Source organism: Dermacentor andersoni, chromosome 10 (genome assembly GCF_023375885.2).
Source record: "Dermacentor andersoni chromosome 10, qqDerAnde1_hic_scaffold, whole genome shotgun sequence".
Lineage (NCBI taxonomy): Eukaryota > Metazoa > Arthropoda > Arachnida > Ixodida > Ixodidae > Dermacentor > Dermacentor andersoni.
In genome coordinates, this window is record NC_092823.1 from 107,471,651 (window position 1) to 107,489,107 (window position 17,457).

At 45.6% G+C, this 17,457-nt stretch overlaps 1 protein-coding gene across 1 annotated transcript in view; it reads right to left on the reverse strand.

Annotated features, from left to right (window-relative positions):
- Positions 1-3,997: 3,997 nt before the first annotated feature.
- The window catches only part of LOC129387935 (uncharacterized), a 46,038-nt gene continuing 32,578 nt past the window's right edge, over positions 3,998-17,457 (reverse strand). The window contains exons 5-7 of the mRNA XM_055077764.1: positions 14,302-14,418; positions 9,610-9,746; positions 3,998-6,015 (exon numbers count right to left, since the gene is read on the reverse strand). Coding sequence (XP_054933739.1) covers positions 4,477-6,015; positions 9,610-9,746; positions 14,302-14,418 — 1,793 coding nt within the window. The 3' untranslated portion in view covers positions 3,998-4,476. The remainder of the gene's footprint in view (positions 6,016-9,609; positions 9,747-14,301; positions 14,419-17,457) is intronic.

The window sequence follows — 17,457 nt, forward strand, 5'->3', positions numbered from 1 at the left end:
TACTTGGCAGAACTGAACACAAAAACAAATAACAAATAAAACAGACTGTCTACTTATGCAGACAGGAGGGAATTCAACAGCGCAGTAACATCGTTAATCCAACACCGTTAAAGAAATCGCCTGGCAATCGATCCATCACCACGCACCAGCAAAACAACATCGCGTGGCACTAAACACTCTTCTATCGTTTTCCGTGATATTCACCAACATCCTCAGTTGTCTTTCAAAAGCATGTACTCATATCGAACGTAGTTTCATCACCCGAGAGAAACATACTGATAGCAACTGAAACTTAGTTGAACACTAACGTTTCAGACGCCGAAATTTTAACCGACTTACCCGAGTTACGTGTGCTACGTAACGATCTAGAAAGCTCGCGGGGGGGGGGGGGGGCGGTTTTCTTATCGCAGTTAACCGAGGTATATCATGTTCTGTTGTACACGTCACATGAGAAATCGAATCATTATGGCTTATTTGTCGTGCTGCCCCCGTAGCAGTGCTTCTTGGCGTTTGTTACAAGCCACCGCAGAGTTATCCTGATTTTTGTCGGCATCTGAACAATAGCATAACACAACTTTTTGCTGCTTACTCAAATGCGCGCATTCTTCTCTTGGGTCACTTTAACTATTCGGATATTGAATGGCAGTATCTAAGTACTTCTTCAATAACATGTCACGCGGAGACCATGAATTTTATTGATATATGTTTAAATTTTTATCTCAGTCAGTTAGTCTCAGAACCAACCTGCGTTCCGCAAGAAACCGCAAACACCCTACATCTGATGCTAATAGCCCTGAGAACCTATCATCCATCGATTACTTCCCAGGAATCAGCGACCACAAAATCATACATGCTCTGTTCTCATTTAATTCCAATTCAATGCAAACATTTGTGAAAACAATATGTATTTACAATAAGGGAAGCTATGACGCAATAACAGAAGATCTTAACTCTTTTTTTCCGAGTACGGATCAACATTTCACACTCGCCCGATAAATTAAAACTGGTCCACATTCAAAAACAGATTAAATATGTCCACTAGCATATTTATTGCGAAGGTCACCGTTCATAGTAACCGCCATAAGCCATGGTTTACTACACATGTAAAACGACTACAAAACAAAAAGAAACGGTTGTTCCGTTCCGCCATAGCAGTGATACTCAGACCGCTTGGGAAAAATACCTCGATGGGGAAAAATCACACTTACTTGCACTTCGGAACGCCAAGCACTCATTTTATAACAATGACTTACCAGAGCTACTAATGAGCAATCCCATGCAATTTTGGCAAGTATTAAATCCTAAGCATACTCATGATATTACACTAATTAATGACTTTCATGAACCTGTCACTTACAATGAATGCGGGGAAATATTTAATAACGCATTCACATCTGTCTTTACTAGAGAACTTGACGCGCCATCACAGTTATCTTTTAACATACAAGCAACCATGTCATCTCTGACATTTCTCAAAGAAGGCGTTGCATCCATTATTGATAACATTAAACTGTCATCAGCTGGTTTGGACCTGATTAATTCAGAACTTCTTGCGAAATGTAAAATCAATTTGTGCCGCATATTTATCTTTGATTTTTGCACAGTCACTCTCCACAGGAATCATTCCAGATTACTGGAAAACGGGGAACGTCATTCCAGTGTACAAAACAGGTAGCAGAAACTCACCTTTAAATTACCGACCCATTTCATTAACTAGTGTGCCCTGTAACATTACGGAACACATCATATATTCACAAATTAGGAACTTTTTGGACTCACGCCAATTTCTTCCATCGTTCACAACGTGCCTTTCGTAAGGGCCTCTCCTGCGAAACGCAATTACTGCTTTTCCTTCACGACGTACACACTAGCTTTGACCGTAATATGAAGACTGATGCCATCTTTCTAGATTACGCGAAAGCATTCTATAAAGCTCCACACCCCCGCTTTTACTAAAGCTTTCACAGCTTAACCTACATCCTAACATTCTTTAATGGATTGAACAATTTCTAACGAATCGTTCTCAATCAGTCTTTGTTAATAGCCACCTCTCTAACACCCTTCCGGTCACATCAGGCGTGCCGCAAGGAACTGTCCTCGGTCCTCTTTCATTCCTAATATATAGTAACAATTTACCCGAGCCTGTTTCCTGCAGTACTCAAATGTCCGCCGACGACTGTGTCCCTTACCACACTATTAGTAACGTTCATCATCAAATCACTCTTCAGGAAAATATTAACAGCGTACTTAATTGGTGTGACAACTGGCTAATGTCCCTCAATCCTGCTAAATGCAAACTTGTGTCTTTTTCTCGTTGTCACAGTCCACATCGCTTCCAGTGTTCCATCGCTAACACCTAAATCGAGTTAGCACCCCATGTTATAAATATCTAGGAATAACCTTGTCTTATGATTTATCAAGGCGTATCCACATTAGTACCATCATTTCAGCATCAAACAAAATGCTCGGTTTTCTAAAGCGCCATCTTCGCCTTCCCCCCCCCCCCCCCCCCGTAATGTATAACTGCTCGCGTAAAGTCACTCATCAGACAAAAATTGGAATATTTATCTGCCGTCTGGAGCGCGCACCAAGCGTATTTAATAGATGCATTAGAAGCAGTTCAAAATCGCGCAGCTTGATTCATTCACTTTTCATACTCGTATATCAGCATTTCATCTTTGAAAGCTAAATCGGAATTCCATCATCTTTCATTGCGCCGCCGCATATCATAAAATATTTCATTCTTCACTAGATCGCCCACCTTATATAACAGCTGCAACACGCATATCTCAATGCACCATTCATCCATTTAAGGTTGCCCGCCCATCATCGTGTACTACTACTTTTTAAGGCTCGTTCTTTTATAGAGCAGCTACAGACTGCAACGGCCCTCCCCGGGACATCGCCATCATCGCTTCAACATGTACTTTTCAAGATTGCGTTAGTGATCATCTTAAATCTTAATTACTCTTCTTTGCTTGCTCGTTATATAATTAAAAAAGCCATCCCTTATGTAAGGCCATACATACCCGCCATAGCCTTACGGCCAAAACGATAGCAAATTTCAATATGCTTGTACAGCGTGGATTCACTATACCGAACTTTGCATAAAAAAGAACTAAAGCAATGCTGAGGAACACCTTTCAATTTTTGTATTCCAGGTTTTCGCAGTTTCGTCCATCATGCGACCTCATGGTGTCGAATGAAAAACCGTTGCTCGCTTTGCGTATAAAAAGAACTTATGCATTTCATCACTTGCGGTCCTTTTTTGTCAGTAATAAATGAATATTTAACCTTTCTGCCTCAAATATTTAGTATCTACGCACATCGGAGACCATCCATCTCACTATCTGACCTCATATTAAATGCAAAACATTCCTTGGCGAACATTTGCCCCTTTGACAATATCTATCCAGCCGCCTAGGTCTTGGTGCTCTCATGGTTGTTTCGTTAACTTGGTATGTAGCAAAATTGGCATAGTTTGACAAGGGTGTACGACGAACATAAATTATAGGTCATGACATGAATGGGACAACATGCGTGTCATGTAGGTCATGAAACAGCCGCCTACGTCTTTGTGTCTACCGAAATTGTCATAGTATGACAACAGTGTAGAACATAATTGATGGGCCATGACTTGAATGTCGGGACATGCGTGTCATGTAGGTCATGAAACAGCCGCCTACGTCTTGGTGCTCTCACGGTCATTCCTTTAACTTGGCAGGCACCCCTTACACTGCTTCGCATAACATCAATTCCCACAGGGCGTGGGATCTGCCGGCTTTTTTGAACCAAGGAGTTTCAATATTTATTTGTTCCTGTTAGTTAGCGCTGGAATTTAGCGTCGTACGTTCGTTGAAGTGCGTGTCACAGTTTGGTTATGTCAACATTTCTTGGACTGGCCTGTAAATGGTTCATCGTATCTATAAATAAATAAAAAAGGACGACTAACGCGAAGCGCACAACGAAATCATTACTGTACAAATTGGAATTTCATGGCATGCGTACGCCATAGATATATTAACAACTGCTTACTGCACTGCAGACATGGTTCACGGGACAGTGTTGTCTTGTTTTTGGTTTTGAGATGAGTGCAGCCCCAACCGCGTGTCCATGGTTATGCGCCAAACATTTATTGCCGCTTACGTGGGTGAATTAACTTGCAACAGCTTGTGCGTGAGCAGAAAAGCTGCAATATTTTATTTATTCGAGCAGTATCCGGCGCAGAGGCATCGACCGTCACTTGGTCAGGGTGCCAACTCACTTTCGGCCACCGTGTATATCAGAAAGCTCGCAGCTGTCGTAGCTGGCATTAACGCGGAAGCTTGTGCTAAATCTCGCGTTTCAGCTTTCGCTAAATCTCGCGTGCCGCCTTCTCAGCTAATCACTGTGGGTCTGAGCAATGATTTGAAGCATAGTATTGTTAAGAAAGGTTCGAAAGCATGCTCAGTACGAGGGCGGTTTAGACGCATGCAACTATTCCCGCTTCTTTGTTGCTCGCCGTTCCCTTAGTTCTTTGTCACGCTCCTGAGCCTTGTCGAGGACCGTGATGTTCTCAAGCGAAACCGTGGGCCTCAAGTAGTTGACATCGCTGTCGTCGCCCGTCGTCTGCTGCTGCGTGCCCCGGCTCCCATCAGTCTCCGTGGTTGTCATCGTAGTCTCGCTGTACGTGGAGGACGTGTTGGACCACACGCTGGCGTACTCGTACGTCGAAATTGAGGGCAAGTCGTAGATGATCTTGTTCTGCTCGTGGTTCGAGTCGAGCGGGGCATCCCACTGAGACTTGGCGCGCCTGATGACCATGGAGTAAGGCCCGATGCAGTCGTTGCCCGAAGGAGCGCTAATGGGCCGGCCGAACAGCCCCATCTTTTGCAGAGCGGCTGCCGCCGAAGTGAGGGTCTCGATGCGGTCGATGCGCATCACCGTCTTTTCGGCTTCCCCGACGGCGTCCTTCTCAGTGTCCTTCTTGTTTGCAGTTTTCGGTGGTGGCGCAGGTTGCGCGATGGCCCCCGTCGCTGGCGGAACTCGCGGCGAAGCTTTGCCTGCCTGGCGTTGCTGTCTCTTGGCTTCGTTGTTGTCCTCATTGCTTTCGTGGTTGGCGTCCTGAAACTCGGTGCCACCAGTGGGAGCGGAAAGGTGCGTGGCGGCCCCACCGGTTCCGTGACGGTGCTTTGGGCGCCGCCTGGCTGCTGGCCGCTGTTCTTCCTCTTCAGCAGCCCGCTGCTGCTGCTGCCGCTGCATTTCCTGCTGTCTTTGCTGAAGCAGCAGTGTCGGGAACACTGCCTCCTGGTTGGAAGAGCTGGTGCTCGACGGTAGCAGGCCGCCGTGAAGGTTTAGCGGCTCCTGGAACTGCGAGTCATCGTCGTCGCCGGTCTCGATGATGATTAGCGCCGGCATCCTAGGAGGAAAGGGGCCCATGGGACCACCGAATGGCATGCCCATTGGTCCGCCAAGGGTTATGGGGCCACCACCGAAAGGCACTGGTCCGAAAGGCCCACCACCCATGCCGAAGACCTGGAAAGGGCGCAAAGGGTCCGGCTGGTCGTAGAGGCTCAGTGGCGGATGGCTGTGCTGGAACAAGGGCGTCCTCTGTCTTTGAGGCATCTGCGCGTTGGCGGCGCGGAACGGCTGTTGGAGGTCGGCAAATCCCGACGGCGGAGCCGGATGCTGGTGAGGTCTGATACTGCTGAAGGCAGGCTGTGATTCGCCTAACGCGTCCGGAAGCGAAGGCATCGAGGTTTCCGTCAAGCTCATGACGATCGGGTTCACAGGATTCACAACGGTGCGCGGATAGTCGACCTGGGCCAGGTCTTCAGGCGGTGCTTGAAATCGCATCAAGCGACCGGTTTCCAAGTTGACGGGTATACCCGTGGCGCCCGTGAACTGGCTCATCGTTTGAGGCTGCAGCTGCGAGCCCTCTGGTGCGGCGCCCATGCCGGGATAAGGAGTTGGGGGTACGGCGTTCGCGTTCACCGCCCGATACGTCCCATCGGCTTGTTGAACGATGCAGGCCGGCTGAAAGGCAAACGGTGGAAACTGCCGCTTCAGCAAGAGTTGAAAAAAAAAACGATGCAAGAAGAAGTGGCAAGTGAGAATCTTAACTGCAGTCAGCGTAAATGCCACTTCTTGAAGCGACGCGTGGCGTTCTCGGGGATGCGGTTACCGACCGGCTCAGAAAGGCTTCAGCGCTCCGTTTGGCTTGATAATCATGTGCGTAAACTGAAGGGCATATACAACTTTGAGAATTAGTTCAGTGTTGGGATTCGTTCGGGCGCGCTTATCTGGCTATAGGAGGGCAATAGTTGTAGGATATGCCCTGTGTAATGTACGTGGTTGAACAAATATCTGTACATAGCACACCATAAGAATCAATATTTTTAACTTTACCATGACAAGCAATGGGTAACATTATTTGCTCTCATTGGAATATATTTATCGGCAATCTTGAGTCGTAACGTTTCGTCACAGACGTGCTCAATGAGTTAGGTTCAAACTTAACCTGCAGTACTTTGCATCGTTTTTTTTTGTTTTCTTGGAAGCGGCAGTTTCCTGAGGGAGTCACACCCTACATGGTGAGTTGTATTCGCAACAGACACTTTATTCGACTTTCTTTGTAATGATGCGATTAGTACTATCCCTTTTTATTTTTCTTCCACAGAAGTAGTGAGTGGATCAAACCATCAAAAAGTGGTAGCCAGAGGGAGCTGGCTGGAGCCTTTCTGCTGCCTACACCGAAGCTAGGAAGCCGTACACAGAAAGGAAACAATAGATAGACATCTTACAACATAGACGCATTTTAGCCATTCTTCGTATGATCTGTGGAAACACAAGCACTGTGTGCGCAGGTGCGAAGTCCCTCATTTACTAGGACAGGCAAAAGTGTGGACAGTTCAACATGCAGGAAAAAAGAACAGAAAGGAGCATCACGTTAGGCATTCACTCTCCGCAATGAAACTCTCTCTGACGTCTCTCCCGACTTTATTATTATTATTATTATTATTATTATTATTATTATTATTATTATTATTATTATTATTATTACTATTATTATTATTATTATTATTTGTGATACTGGCAGTCTCAGTTCTACCAAAGAAGGTAGGCATTCTATTAGCTTTATAAAGGAAGCACTTTGGAATCGTGGGAAATGTGCGCGCCGCGCATTAAATCCTAAGAACAGCACACCGTGTGCGCTCGGGGCAGTTTTGAGTGCTACTGGCCGTCGGATTTGCGGCCACTCTCTCCAGCAGATGCCAATCGATTTTCTGCTCCCTGCATTTGACGTCTTCACTTTTCGGCCTTGTTGCCAAAAACGCCATCTCCGAGTTCGCACAACGAGCGCTGCTTTCGCAACACCCGATTTCGGAGGCCATGTTGTCTAGAAGCACGGTTGCCGTTATAAAGTCAACACTCCCTCAGAAGCGCCCGCACGATTAGGCGCGCGTTACAACTTAATGGTGCCATGGAAAAGCAGAAGACCATGTCCGTACAGCAGGGGGGGGGGGGGGGGGGGGGGGAGGGTAGGGGGAGAACCACGAAACATCGGTTGCCGTGACGTGCTTTAGCGCTTATCCCATCGATTTCTTGTCTGTATATTTTACGACTAGGCTCCAATATTGTCCCACGACGCTTCCTCTCCGTTGTTCTTGCATTGTTATTTATTTTCTATTTGTGCATTCCATCCGCCACAGTTAAGAGGCCGATCAAGTGAGTTCAGTGCACAAACGCTCCTAAGTGGAGGTCGTGGCAAAAAGAACAGGTTGGCATTATTCCCTATGTTTGCGTCAATTTTATGCGTACACGACAGCTCTGCAGGAAGAAAGTGGTTCGTTGGTTGTTTTGTATTCTAATCTCCTTTCAAGCTGCCTTAATAATTTATTTCTGTTCTGCTGTAAATCTGTTGTGACTTATGACCTGCCGCAGCAACTATCCCGCAGTGTATATATATATATATATATATATATATATATATATATATATATATATATATATATATATATATCTGCTTATGTTTACGTCATTTTTATAGCTACATCATCTGTATTCTACATAAATATGCTGCTTTTATACCTTAGAGCAGAAACATATAATTTTATTTTAACTTATTGTCATTCGACATCTCTTTAAATAGTTTATTATGAGTCGTAGAGGCGATAAATGATATAAGAGACTCGAGGCTGCATTGCTGCAACAAACTATACGAACTGTTAGCCCCCTTTCAGCGAGAACGTTAGCACAAGGTGCCTTGCATAGGATGTATAACTCTTTATAGCACTGCGTGCCACTGATGTTTCACCTTGCAGTTTCCACTTAATTACGTACAACACTCCCCTTACGTACAGCAGAGTGCATTCTTGTTCTGCTTCTCAGCACGCACAACCATGACGCAGTTTGCGTATCTTTAATGCCGTAACCTGCTCTACCAAATTAAGGTACATACAAAGACCCAATTTATTTTCTTTCGAAAGCTCAAAGCTTTGTTAGGTGAATCAAGTTTGGATGCACCATCGCTATTCACATTACTTGATTGCTAGCAATTTAAAAAATAATTATCGCGTTTGCAGTTCTTTAACGAATACAATCGAAGAATCTTTTCTGGCATGCGCTTTGATACACTTTCCGCAGTGTTACGAGAAAACTTATAGCTCGAGCCTATTAGTGCCAATAAAATTAGACGAAGAGAGATTTGCCCAAATGTAGTTTCAGCATTATTTTTTTTTTATGGGGATGTAGCTTATGCCTGTTCAAATATAAAGAAATGCACTTTTCGCTCACAGTTACTACATGTACAACCATGCACTTGTGTTTTGTTTCAGAGTAATTTTGGAGAAATGATTGCACTTCACTGCACAGGTCATGTGTGCAAGTCGTCAAGTGCATACTATATTAGCTATTGGGGATTTACAACTCGTGTCACGACCGCTTGGTTAAGCTCTTATTTTCAGCAGGAGAGACCCGAAATCCCTCATGAGTTCAATTTGTAACAACCAAAATGTAGTTCCCTGAATTTCTTGGGGCCGTCGCAGAAACACAGAAAATTTCAGCTACCTGCGGCTTTATTGCGTTCAGCTCCGGGTTTGAAGCAGCATGGCTAGTGTGTTCTTGTGCAACATGACGAACAGAGCAGGTTGCAGCACAAGACGGACGCACCTGTGATACTGGTTGTACATATTATATATATATCCAAACAACGCCAGATAGGCACCGGATCTAGCCTATTTGTGTTTCTCTTATCTTCATTGGTTATCTATTGTCCCGTCGTCTGCTCTCTAACACTAGCCATGCAAACTACGCGAAAATACCAGTGCATTTATGCTGCTTGATTATCTCTTGCCCCGTCGCTTACTCTTTCACCATGTTGAACGACAACCAACTAGCCTTGTTAGGAAATTGCGGTGGGCCCATCCGAAGTAACAGCCAGCAGATTGCGACTGACATCAGGCATTCAGGAAAGTAGAACATCTCTTACCACGTCGCCTGCACTGTTCGCCATGTTGGCTTACGGTACCATTGGCACGAAAAAAAAAATGGTCGTTGTGGTTTCCGCAATCTTTAACAGACATCCTTCAATTTAGGTTTTCTGAATTAGTCATCAGAACGCTCACTCACCTGTTGCTGCTGTGCCTCCGGCGAACCGAAGCAGGAGCGAGCCACCAGCGGCATGACCATGCAAACGCCCATGACCAGTACGGCCATCATCATCACCGACATCGAGCCAAAGGAGCGCCAGAAGCTCGTCCCGAAGTCTGCAGGTGTGAAACGTACGCGTGAAACGCGTGTTCTCCGACATAAGCGGGAAACATACGCGCGAAAAGTGTGCGTTTGGCGTTCACTTCGCCTACTGTAAAAAAAAAAGAATACGAAGACACCTAAGAACTTCTTAAGATTTCAGAATGCGAAACCATTAATGTCCCATTGATTACCTCCCCCCCCCCCCCCCCCTAAGCTACGAGTTATGAACTTTGAGCTACGAACCCATCGCGGGCAAGCGAACGCGTTGAGACAAACAAGCAAGCAAACAAACAACCAAACTTTATTCAAACATCACCGTATGTTCAGGAGCGCGGTCAAAAAGCCTTCAAGAGGCGTGACTGGGCCCGTGCCTCCTACAAATGGCCCACAGCGAGAATAGCGCGGTCAAGCTATACCGGTTACATATTTGCGGTACATATGTTTTAATAATGAACATACAAAATAATTATTATTGTCTACAACAAAAAGCAAGACAAGCATATAGAAATATGTAAGCAATGACAAATATCAGTTTCCACAGTATACGGAAAACAATAATAACCTTACTGATGAAGTTGAAATATATTTCTTGTACCCCATAAAAAAAACGCCTCTATAGATATCAGCCTTGACAATCACATGCCTAAACGGCGAAGCCAACGACATCAGTGTAGCATTATCGATTTTGCTACCATTCCGCGCATTGTTAAGCTCGCGATATAGGGAATACAAAAATATAAGTAATTTGGGTTATATCTGGGTAATATGGGTAAGTATGCATAATTTTAGACGCTTGGCCAATGCCTCCTAGATAGCACAAGACCGGTACACTTCGATCCGAAACGTCATGCTACCTTACCTGGCTGCCACAGAATACAATGAGGGCGTTCTCAAGTAAGCAGCGTAATTTTTAAGTCACTACCTTCATCACTCCAGGCTTGACAAAGGAAATATTGGTCCGTATAGCAATTATGTCATAAAGCTGAGTGCACAGGCACGCTAACTACAAGGCGCTGGTCTGGCAAAGTGGCTAAGACACTCGGCTTCTGAGCGTAGGGTAGTAGGTTCGAAATCCACAACCGCTAGCGCTTTTCCTTTCGAATTCATTCTGTGTTTCATGCATCAATTTATCTATAACGACTACCGAAGTGAAGTTAGCACATGGGTGAGAGCTCGTGCAGACAAGAAAACCGCGCACAACACATGAATCCTAGAGTTAGAGAGAGGGTGACGTGGCGTCGTGGCGATGCCCTCTCCCCTCACGCAGCACCTGGCGCGCCACCACGGCAGCTGTTTTATCCTTTCGCCCGAACTGCTCTGTCGAGGCGCGCAAGTGACGTGTAATCGCAGCCAATGGTAATTGAGGTGTAGTTTCCCTGCTAAAGACGTCGGATTTCTCGCTCAACGGTCCATTTTATACTTTGGCATCAACAAAACTTTTCCTTTATATATAAACGCCATACAGGGGCGAGAAATGTATGCCGTCTGTACTCGGCGTTACAGAAACACTGCTAAACCGTATGCCTTCCACCAGCAGCATGAAAAACAAGCGCCTAACATCAGCACGAAGTATAAGCATGAAATGTGTGCTTTTTGTCTCACGTTGTTTACAGATACGCTAAAATTTATGCGTTGTACCATAAGCGTGAGACACAAGCGTCAAGTGCGAGCGTGAAGCATAGGCTTGAACTGTTGTAGCCAAGTTCATGCCGTCCGCGTTCCCTTCGCCTATAACAGCAGAAAGGTGACACAATAAATGACTTTTGGCGGCATCGACTAGACAGTTAAATGTCAATTTGTATACGTTTGGGGGGAAAAACTTAACCGGAGACGAGAAAATTAAACCAAAGCTCAACAGTTCGTCTATGTCTTTCATAACTGAAAGCTTACCACGTTAGTGACGCAGAAATCATGCATAATTGATGTCAAATCCTGATAATTTACAAAAGAAAGAGAACGTAAACAATTGGTAAGAATAGTGCGGAAGATAGACTTATTGTACCCCGCAAGAACGCTTACACAGATGCCTGTGTAACGCTTCAAGAGCCTAAACAACCAAGCCAACGACATCAGTGTGACATTATGAATTTTACTGTAATTCTGCAAAATTTGAAGCTTCAGTAATGCAACGAAGGTTGTTCAAAATCCTCTATTTTTTTCATTCCTTGCACAAACCATTGCTGTCTCTTTATACTCATAAGACGTTCAGCAGCCTCGAGCATACTTTCCATATCAAAGACGTAACAGTAAATGCGGAAGCTTCAGCGTGGTGCGGCCATTCATAATGCGATTGTCTTAGTTGCAGTTGAAGTAACTTAGCCTACCAGTTGAGAGGAAGCTTTATTTAGTTCAGGCCCAATTCCGATGCCGCCTATGCGAATACATGTAAAACGGAGAAACGTTTTTCCGAGAAATCAATCAATCAAAAGATCAATCAAGCAACCTCAACTAAAGATGCCTCCTTTGGGTCCCTGTAACATAATGTCTGCTGTTTTCTTGGAGCTCTGGCCTGTATACTTGCCGCCATCGACACGGTCACTGAAAACGTTCCCACTTCTTTCTCTTATGGCACAAGAGGACGCTGAAGTTGCTTGGTGTGCAGCATGGACGGAAAAGTAGCTGGTTAAACAGTTGACGATAACGCATTCACAAAACCGCATGCCTTTGCAAAAATGAAATTTGAAGGGTTGAGGGAAAAAGACTAGTTCCCCAGCACCAATATGAAGAACACGAAAACGGTGAAATAATTTTTTCTTCAGCAGCCACAGCACCCATATTCATGAGATTTGTTGCATTTGAAAGAAAAAGGTAAACTATTGTGACTGTAGCCCAGACATTTGTTTTTTTTTTATGTAGGACGTTACTCTTTTCAGAAAAGTTCTTAAAGTGGCAATATAAAATAAGAAACACGACTATCAATTCAATACAGAAAATTCAAAAGGGCTGTCACAGTGTTTTAAGTTGCATATAATGCGACATCTCAAGCAAACATAATTTATATGTTAAACCGCTGTTGCATGTACCACTAACTTCTGAATAAGGCTTTTGCAAGAAACTCCTCAAAAGTGCAGAAGTTTCACGCAGGCTGACAATTCATTTAACAAAATTGGCCGTTTTAGATGCTCTAGGGGATGCAGTTCATGCCGCTGCGATATCTTTTTATGGTGCACAGATCCAGATTTCTAAATACCCGAGTAAACCGCGGAAAAAAATAATTACGCCACGCATAGCGTGATGAAAGCAATTGTATGTTTTTGTTTTAAGATGCATTAACATTCTCTTTTTCAGTGGAAGCCACGCCACGAACTCAAAAATTCTCAGATATAGTTTATCGTCTTTTATTAGCCGGATAATTAGCATACAAAAATATTACCCGTTTCTCAAGAGAACCATATTGTCGAACACCACAGGCCTCAAAACCGTTTTTTATACAGGGTGACCCAACTATCATACCGCAAGATTTAAAGATACGCAAATGCCACGTAGCTGGACAGAACCAAGTTAATATTGCTTGCCGTTCCTTGAAGATCCTTAGATTATCAGAATGAAAAAAGTGCATAGCAACTTGAAAAAACTCTCGATACAGCTTTCTGTTTCTCAATACGTGCTACACAGAAGTGTTTTCCCCAGCGTGAAAGAAGCCCGCGAATATGCGCAAAGTGCTTCGAGCGGGAAGTGGCGCGGCAATTTTTGCGTGTATCGGCGGACTCCTTCAACGCTCGCAATTGTAAGTGAGCTGTAGTAGGAAACGTAAGAGGGCTAGCGGACAATCTCTTACGCAAACAAGAACACGACACGGGAGCTGTGTCTCGTTCTTCTTTGCCAAAGTCCTTGTCCGTTCTGCGCTGTTACTTTCCAAAATCAAGAGTTTGAACGGTGCAACCCGCGCAGGCAACTTTTTTTTTTAAATTGGTGCAGTTAATTAATAAGAAACACCGTGGGTGTATATATATATATATATATAGTTCAATGAGAAGTTCTGTGGGTCCGGTGCATAGGTGGTTTTAGAAACGAAGGTGCACACTTATGAAAATTGCATCTTTAATGTTTTTAACGTTTCGGCCGTGGTTTTATTCTGACGAAGGCCGTGCCACGGCCGAAACGTTAAAAACATTAAAGATGCAATTTTCGTAAGTGTGCACCTTCGTTTCCATAGCTATATATGTATATATATATATATATATATGTGTATATATGAACGGCTTGACACTGTCAGCTGGGACACCCTCTATACTCTAAATGTACGGTTGTTTGGCGAAAACTCACGAGAGAATTTGCTCGAGTGGACGAGTGTACGCGGCATAAACGCGGCCAAATCAAATTTTGTTTTTCTCTCGGGCTTTCACGCTAGGCGGACTCGCGATCCAGCCTCGAGGAGCTCAGACACACGCGAAAGCTTTGTTACCGTGAAACACCAAAGCACGAGTCGCGAAACACCCCGAGCGCTCTTTTAAGCTTCGACACCCCAGACGTGGCACGCGGGACACTCGCGACAGGCGAAAGAAAGTTGCTCGTAGAAATGTAGAACTCGTGCAAACGTAGAAACTCGTGCAAGTACTTTGCACTCACCGCATTTCTCGTCGCTGTTATCGCCGCAGTTGTTGTGGCCGTCGCACGCGAAGTTGTCGGCGACACAGCGGTGGTTGGCGCACTTGAACTGGCTGAAAGTGCAGAACGTTGTTCCGGCTGTGCCCAGAAGAAAAGTAAACATGAGAGAGCCACTGTCTCTGCGTCTGTATAAAGAGCGCGGCTGTTAGGCACCTGTTCCTGCCGAGAGCACCAACGTAACCGAGCGAGCGAGCGCGGTTTAATTGTTTAATTGCTTCAACGTTTAATGCAGAACGAACGTTTAACTTTAAACGTTAGGTAACGTTTACTTCCTAACCGAAGTTAAACGTTACCTTGCGTGCACCGCTGCCCTTTGTCTGCGTAGTGAACAGAACACAGTGTAAGGTGCTTGCTTGAGTCGTTGCTGTGCGCCATACTTAACCTCCCAGTGGCTGAGCACATTCATTGTCTCATATGGCACATGGCAGCGTCGCACATTTAATAAGCTTTAATCGAATTACGCAGATGTGCGTGCCAAAACCACAATCAGATTATGAGGCACGCCGTAGTGGCGAACTCCGGCTTAATTTTGACACCGTTGCTCTCTTTAACGTGTCCCTAAATCTCGGTGCACGAGTGTGTTTTTTTTATTTCGACCCCTCGAAATGCGGCGGCCACGGACGGGACCTCGAGCAAGTACATAGCAGCAAAGCTACTGCGCCGGCCACAGAAGTGTTGATTTGACGTATGGCCACTTCCGTAGTGTCGCCTAGACCGTACGGTGAACTTTATTGCGGCTCTGCTTCTGCACGCCCTGCCTAAGATTTGGACTTGGCATATTTGCATGGTGGTTATTTTTCAGAAATAACAGAAACGTGCTGTACCGTACCTTGAGCTTTATTTATCCCCTTTGCCTGCAACCGCTGCATTGTCTATAGTAGTAGCGTTTCCTTGCCTTCTTACCTCATCTTTTTCCTATTCACCCTCCCCCCTCGTATTGGAACTCGGAGCGGAGTGCCAAGGCTGTTACTCACTCGTGTCGCGACAGCTTCTGTTCTACCCATTCTCTTCTTCCTCTCCCCCCTTCTCTCTACCATTCTATCTAGCTTCCCCCTGGACTTACACGTTAGTAGAAAGGAAAGCGTTGCAATATCTCCAATGCTTTGCGGAGGGTCATAGATAATTACAGCAGTCAAGAGGCTATTGTGCCGACTCCCAGGGAGCTCCAGGGGGCATTGTGCATATTCGTTGCGGTACAAAGGTCCACACGAGTTTATCGCGTCGCCTTTTCTTTTCTGCCGCGCTCCTGTCCCGTATAGACACGCTCTGAACCGGCTCTCAACAGTTTCCGACGCGGTGTGCCAGACAGCAGTAGCAGTGAGAAAGTCGAAGGAAGGGGCCAAGGTAGCTTCGCTTTAAAAAGCGCCTAGAGAGAAGAGAGCGCGACGAGGGAAGCGGAGGAGGGGGAAGGATGGCGAAGCCGTGAGAAGAAAAGCCTGGTGCCGTGCACGGAGGAAGGAAACTCAGGAGAGGCTCTGACGTCACTCTTTGTGAAGCGAAAGTGAAGCCGGAAGTTGGCGTTGCTCATGGCGTTGCTCCGCCTATCGGGCCAGCTCTCCTCTCTTGTTTACATTTCTCGCGAAACCACGCCGCGCTGCGCGCAACCGTACTGCTCGGACCCGCGAGCTCCGCAGCAATACTAAACAGTCGTTAGTACGTTAGCATGATTCCGCCAAAGAGGGCAAAATTTCCCGCGGATATTCCTTCGTCCGTTGCCATTGCCGTGGCGCGGTACATTGCGTACAGTGTTGCAGGCGCGTTCATTTCACGAACTTTTGTTCCTTCTGTCCCACCTGGCCCCAGCAACATCCGGTAGAGCTCGGTCCAGATAACGCAGCGCAACAAAACATGGAGACCAGCGCAAACCTGCCCGCACGGCGCCTTTGCCACGGTACGAAACCTACGGAGCAACACGTGTGAGCGCACAGAACAATAACAAAGCCGCCATTGTGGCCCGAAAGGTGGGGCCACTACAGCAAAGAATAAAAAAAACAGCAAAACAAAGGAGAACCTACTACGTCATTTCCTCCACACTTCTATCCTAGCGCGCGGAGGGGGTAGGGCCTCTCCTCAGTTTCCTTCCGCCAAGGTGCCGCGCCACATGCGCACTGCGGCGACGATGACCGCGAGATGGCGCCAGAGAAGTGCGCGTCGTCTCTATGGAAACGAAGCGCTGCGTTAGTGGAGGTTTCTCTGCGGCGGCTGCTGCGAATCGCGCCCACGCGCTGCCTCTCGTGATGTCCCGATTAGCGAGGCAGTCGCGCCACACTTCGCTCCGTTTGCAACCTGCCGCACGAGACAGACTGCCCGCGCTAGTCATTACATCGCGAAATGAAAACACGTATAGAGCTGGGCTAAAATTTCGGATTAGGAAGTATCGTAATCGTCGGTGAATTTTTTATGCGCGTTAATCACGTTATTTTTGAACCACAATGCTAGAGTTCGCTCGTTGTTGACAAAGTCTCTAAAAGTTTGGGCGAGATTTTAGTCACCTTAAAGGGACACTAAAGAGAAAAATAATATCTTCTGCATCAGTAAATTACCCTTCTACGACACTAAAAACAACACTCTTACCGTAATAAGACGCTTGGTAAGCCAGAAAAAGCGCAAGAACGAAAGACGGGTGGCGACTCCTTGAAGTTTCCGCACCTGGTCTCTGTGACATCAAGGATTTTGATGGCATCGTCTAGGGCCTACTTATACAGCGGTACAGATTGACTGCATTGTGTTCTAAAGGAACCAAATATTAAACATAGCAAGTTTCGGGAACCTTTACTCAGGCACTGTGGCCCAAATGCGAAAACATACTTTGGAATCCCTGATGTCACACTGACGTACAGGCGTTGGGGTTTCGGCGCGAAATTCAAATACTCATACTTCGACCTTCATTTTCTCATCTAATAATGAAGCTATTATTTTGAAATGACAGCCTGCAGGGTTTCCAAAACAATGCTTTATTAGTCTAAACTGATTTATTGTTTCACTTTAGTGTCCCTTTAACAACTCTTCCTTAATGTAGAGTTAGACAATGTTAAATGACATTTTCAGTGTTGGACATGGCCAGGTATTTGTCCTACCGCAATTATTCAAAAAACTGAAGCTAACTTCGACGCATCG